Raw genomic sequence first — 6,000 nt, 5'->3', positions numbered from 1 at the left:
TTGGTAGTCTTATCCTTTATTAGGCAGCAATTAGAGTGGAATTCAACAATAAGATCATTGTCCTTAGTTATTTGAGAGATATCAAGCAAGTTTTTAGCAATATGAGGAACACAAAGCATATTTTTCAACTATAATATTCTCTTAGTGAAATGAGAGGAAACAAGAGACATACCTACATGAGTGATGAGAACAGTCTACCCATTTCCAACTTGTACTTGAGAATCACCTTGGTAGTCACTCTTGAGCAACAAATTACTAGTGTCAGTACGTAGTCATATGATTAGTAGCCCCAAAGTCAACATACCAAGTTTGATCTATCACAGTTTGAGGAGAGGCAACATGTAAAGTCTTAGTAGACATAGGTAAGGTCACATTTACATTATCTGAGTGTGTTTGTCCTCTGAACGCAGATTGTTGTGAAAAATTCAACTGTGAAGGATAAGTTCCAAGAGTGTAAAAGCCTCAAAGTTGAAATTGTTGAGGATAAGTTTGAAACTTTTGAGGACCTCTAGTTTGGAATTACTGAGGACAAATTGGAAACTGTTGTGAGCTGTTAGTGTGAGTATTATTAATAGGTTGCTATACCACATTGTTTAGTATATGCCCTTGCATCATTTTTGCTACCGAAAAAGTTTGAGCAAGTTCATTAGTTTGGTTTGTGAACTAAGCTTGTGAGGGTATCACATTAGAAGATCCATTATTTGTAAAGCCTAAATAGGAGTGGTTAAAACTATGGTAACACTGCAATGTTGAGTGACCACCTTTACCACAAACTTGGCAAATCAATCTTGGTCTAAAAGATCCCCATCCTCTGCCTCTAGGTCTCATGTGAGGATTAAATATCATCATTCCAGATGAAAGAAACTGACTTTGCACATCAAGTGTGGGAGGATACTGAGGCAAAAATTGAGTAGGTTGGGAGACTCCTTGAGAGGTAAAATTAGGTTGACCATGAATAGTATTTGGAGACTGATATTAAGAATATCCAGAGAATTGAGACTGTACAGGAACTAGGCTTGATTGTGACAAAATCTGTTGGTGAGATGATCTCGAAAAATTGAGATTTTTAGAACTAGCTCTAGAATCATGGCTAGTCACATCTTCAGAATTTTGTTTAAAGGCTACCAAAGTAGAGGCTAGCTTATCAAGAAATATGTTCAATGAATTATGTTGCCTATCAAGTCTAATTTCATGTTTATGCAAGAAAAAATGTGCCTCTTGCAAGGTCATGCTACTACTGTTGGTGATTAATGATGCTACTATAGCATCATGTTCCAGACCTAGTCCATCTAAAATGTCTAACAATAGTTCTTCATCACTAATTGATACTCCACTGGCAATCAATTCATCACATAATTCCTTCATTTTCAAAACATATTCACTAACACTAAGAGCATTTTTCTTGGTAGTTTGTAACAAATTCCACAAATGTAAGGTTCGAGCTTTAGAAATTGATTGAAAATGTAGCTCTAATGTGCTCCAAATTTCATATGAACTACTACACTTAGCTACATGCTGGAACATTGACTCCAAGAGTGTAGATAAGAGCTAGCTTACTAGAAATTGATCAATCTTTTTCCAATTCTAGTAACAATGGTTTCCTTTCTTGGTCAATTTTCCAGATTCTTCATTTGACTCCATTATGAACATAGAAGGAAACTCTCTTTTTCCAATGACAAAACCATGGAGACCATGAGAAATCAGAGTTAGAAGAACTTGTGAGATCCAAAACGAGTAATTTATGTCAAGAACTTTGACGGAAATCATAGGTAGAGTAGGTGGAGTTACTAAAGTTGTTGAGTTGTTACATCCAGCTTCCATGTTTACGGATTTCAGAGAGAAGAAATTAGAGACTGTTGTAATCAAAACTTGAGCTTTTCACACCAAATACATTTGTCTATGGCTCTGATACCATAAGAGAGTTGTTAGGATTGAAGAACATTCAAGAAAACAAGAGAAAAATGAAAGACTAGAGTTTACAGAATTTAGTTGGAAAATGCAATTGATTTTATTAACTAAAAAGTATACACAAGAGGAAGGCTATATACTATAGCCATTGACTCAATGAAACACAGTGTATTGTACAACTTACACTAAGCCATTACACTTTTTACAAAATGACACTTTGATCCTTGTTCTTTTATACACAATATTCCCCCTAAAGCTAAACTACACTAGACTTGTATTGCATTATACACAATATCTTCCCTTAAGCTACACCATTCTTGATCTAGCTTCCTTCTGGAGTTGACTTGTAGCTGCCTTTTATACATAATACTTGGAGAGAAGACCATCATCAACTCCATTAATCTATTCAAGCTTTCCTAATTATTTGTTATCATGAATGCAATGATGTTTTTATCTTTATTCATGGGTAACTAATTCTTTTGTGATTGAGGGTGATTTCAAAACCCTAGACATGTCTTGTGATTAACAAAATCTGTATCTTTTTATCTTTTGATCCCTCTTTGATTATATGACTTATTCTCTGTGAATAGGGTTTAACTAAATCGTCTTAATTGTTTAAGTGGTTAATTAAATCATTAGGATTAATCTACTGTTGCCGATTGAGGTTGTTTAGTACAAAATCGCTTTATGAACCTAAATAACTAGTGATAAAGTGTATGCTTGCATGCATTGGGGGTAATCACCCAAGATAACTAAACAGATCATATGAGTTTAGCCATGATTTAGTATGTCACTTGTAGCTTAATGTTTTTATTACTTTGAATCTAGAGATTGTATCCTAGGTTATTTAATAAATAAGGAATTAGGTTACGATCGTGTCTAATCTAACGACTCAATAAGGAGAGCTAGAACTTATTAATGTTTGGTATTTTCTGAGCAGATGTGATCAAGAGGATAGAAAGTTAAAGAGTGTTTTTATTATATGCAATTCATGTCTAGTGGTGGCAAATAAACCTTCAATTCGTTTCTTTTATATTTTTCTCTTTTGTGAATGTTTGGTCACTTTACGTTGTTTGATTTTAGCTTCTTAGTTTTTATAACTCGTGACAAAACTTGTTTTAGAAGTAGACAATTAGTTAAGTTTAAAAATCTTCTATGGGAAAGACCCTTATTTACACTATACTATACACGACATTGCTATAAGTTTTAAGTGAGGTAAAATTAGGTGTTGCATTTGCATGCATTAAGCACTTTACATGCTTGAGTGTTGGTTTCTTCTGTCTCCATACTTCTTGTTGGAGCTATATTTCTAAAAAACGTGTTATCAATATCAAATTACAATCCAACACTTTACATGCTTGAGTGTTGGTTTCTTTTCAAGGCTTAGACTAACCTCTTCATTTTTAGCAACACTACCCTATAGTTGCTATTGATCAGGTTGTTATTGCTTTTGTTGCCTCTACTTCTAGTAACAAAACTTCTCCTTATGATCGGTTATGTTGCAGAATCTACACTTCATGAGTGGTGGAGTCTTCCCCTTAAACCAACATTAGGCCTCTAAACGGTTATCCTTCTTGCAATTACTACAAGAATCTTCACCACCCAAATATGATAGAGTTCACCTATAAATATAGGAATTTGTGGCAACGAACCTCATGAACCCATCTTGCTAATCAAACTTTCTTCTGTCAAGTGTATCGTCTCTCCCTTACAAGAATCTTTCCACAAATCCCTTTAGAAAACTCTGTTCTGATACTATTTATTAGAATTTAGAAGCCAAGAAAATCAAGACTCTAGTATTAATTGTTGAATTGGGAGCAAAAATAACATAAATAACAACAAAGAACTGGAATGATTTGATGGAAGAAAAACTTTCAACTGCCGTATTTCATTAATCAAATTCTCTCTCTCTAAAAAAAAAAAAAAGGTTCTTCTCCTACTCTAATTTGGAACGAAATAAAACTCCTTAAACAAAATAATATTAACTTTCCTATTTTATCTCAAAGAGATATTCTTCCTAAACTAACAATTATTCTAAAATCAAACTACTAAAACAGAAATTTAACCAAAACTAAACTTTTTGGACAATGATGCACGCCATGACATAATTTTTCTTTGCCGAGGCAATCGCTTCGTTTTCTACATTTCACGATCCTTCTTAGCACACCGCGGCGAGCTTTTCTATCGCTGTGGCGACCTTGTGGCCTGCTTTTTCAACCTTTCTTTCAACGCTACAGCTTATCAACTCTTCAACCATGGCCAAATTTGCACTCACCACAATAGGTTCATACTTCAACAGAAATAATATTTAGTATCCACATATTTTGTCTTTTGTGTAGACTCTTTTTTTTTTTTTTTTAGTTTTGACATGTTTAACCTTATATAAAATTACCATAGAGGTTAATGCTAGCTTTAAGTATACCACGTTCATTTAATATTTTTGTTTCCATTCTAAATCTGCACTTCTTGCATAAACCCTAACTATATATCTTCATAACAATTGAAAGCTTTAGTTATATCTCAAATCTTTGTTTCTTTGATAAATATATATTACATTTTAAGTATACCCATAACCCATACTTCATTTATTTTATTTTTTGCTTTTTTATCTCAAGTCTTTGTTTCTTACATAAACCCTAGCTCTAAATTTTTATATCCATTGAAAAATTATTTATATGTCTGTTTGACAAATATATTTTACATTTTTACTATGGAGAAAACAATCGTATAAAGAATCGATGATCAAATTGAGGGAAAAAAAAGGTAAGTTTTAAATATTTTGAATTATTTATTTTTTCAAGAATTCATGACATGTTCAAGATATCAAACTGAAGAAGTTAAAAATGATCAGTACATCTACACTGAGCATTTGTTTTAAGTTCAAATGAGATGTCTTGAACATATATATTTCATATGTCTATCTGAACATATTTTAGTGTACCTGCAGTACTGTTCCTTGCAAAACTAACAAGATCATGCGGGATGATAGGGTTAAAAATGAGACATGAGACTAATAAGCATGTGGTCACGTTTCAATTTGGAATGTTCAAGTATGAGCCCTTATTGACGAAATATGGAATGTCTTTATTATTGATTTCCCTTGATCTCTGCTGGTTGAGATTAAGGAGTGATTAAAGTTTCAATCAATCAACTTAATTCATGTGATTGATTGAACAATTACAGGGATTCTTGTATTTATTATTTTCCTTCTTTACATTTACAAATTGTATAAATTGGCCAATTGTATAGCTTTACAATATACTGAATATAAAAAAATTCTTCTCTCTTTCTCTTCTCTTAGGCATACTCTAGCAATGTCATTATCTTAAACTGCTTTTCTTTGTCCTTCTCTCTGTCTCTATCTCTATTCCTTACATGGTATCGGAGCTCAGCTAAAAGCTTCTGCTTGCCTATCAACTTAGCTTCTTTCTCTTTGTCCCTGCAAACAATCAAAAAACCCCATCACCCTTCAACATGGAAATCAACCCAAATACAACTACAACAAACCTAGACAGTGATAAGAGCTTGAAAATACACATTTAGTTAGTGGTTTTTGAGGGATTAATTGTGGGAAATTAGGCTTAATGTGGTAAAGTTGCTTAATATTTTCATAATTGTCTTTTACGGGATCACGGGTGTTTTTGAGTGTTTTTCAGGTTACTAGTGCTTAAATGTTATGCTCGAATGAAGAATCATGTTTGCAACAGAATGAGTGATGAGTGGAAACAAACGGATCAAGAATCAGAGTTGAATTGAAGAAGTTATGGAAGTTGAAGTAAAGAGAAGATTCTAGATTACGTTTCAGCTTGCGCATGCCTCGGTATTTTGATAATATCTTGAGCTGTAGAACTCTGATTAAGATGATTCTTGGACCGTTGGAAATATGATTCAAAGGGCTACATCTAATATGTTGACAACGTTTCCAAATTCCATCGTTATCGAGTCCAAAAATCAACATCTTTTAAGAATATTGGAATGATGCAGGAAAGGGGTAGTAGCTACTGTGCCACGGCACAGTGCTGCAGCACACTTTTTCCAGTAGCTACTGTGCTGCAGCACAGTGCCACGGCATAGTCACGGAAGTCACTAGTT

At 33.6% G+C, this 6,000-nt stretch overlaps 1 protein-coding gene across 1 annotated transcript; it reads right to left on the bottom strand.

Annotated features, from left to right (window-relative positions):
* Positions 1-975: 975 nt before the first annotated feature.
* Positions 976-1,821, bottom strand: LOC116117528. Its single transcript, XM_031403540.1, has 2 exons — positions 1,593-1,821; positions 976-1,508 (listed from the first exon to the last, which is right to left on the bottom strand). The coding sequence occupies exons 1-2, from the start codon at positions 1,819-1,821 to the stop codon at positions 976-978; spliced, it is 762 nt and encodes a 253-aa protein (XP_031259400.1).
* Between the last annotated feature and the right edge of the window lie 4,179 nt (positions 1,822-6,000).

The sequence above is a fragment of the Pistacia vera genome, unplaced genomic scaffold, assembly GCF_008641045.1.
Source record: "Pistacia vera cultivar Batoury unplaced genomic scaffold, PisVer_v2 Contig817, whole genome shotgun sequence".
Taxonomy (NCBI): domain Eukaryota; kingdom Viridiplantae; phylum Streptophyta; class Magnoliopsida; order Sapindales; family Anacardiaceae; genus Pistacia; species Pistacia vera.
Note: the sequence above shows the minus strand (reverse complement) of the source record. Positions and strands in the feature narration are given on the sequence as shown.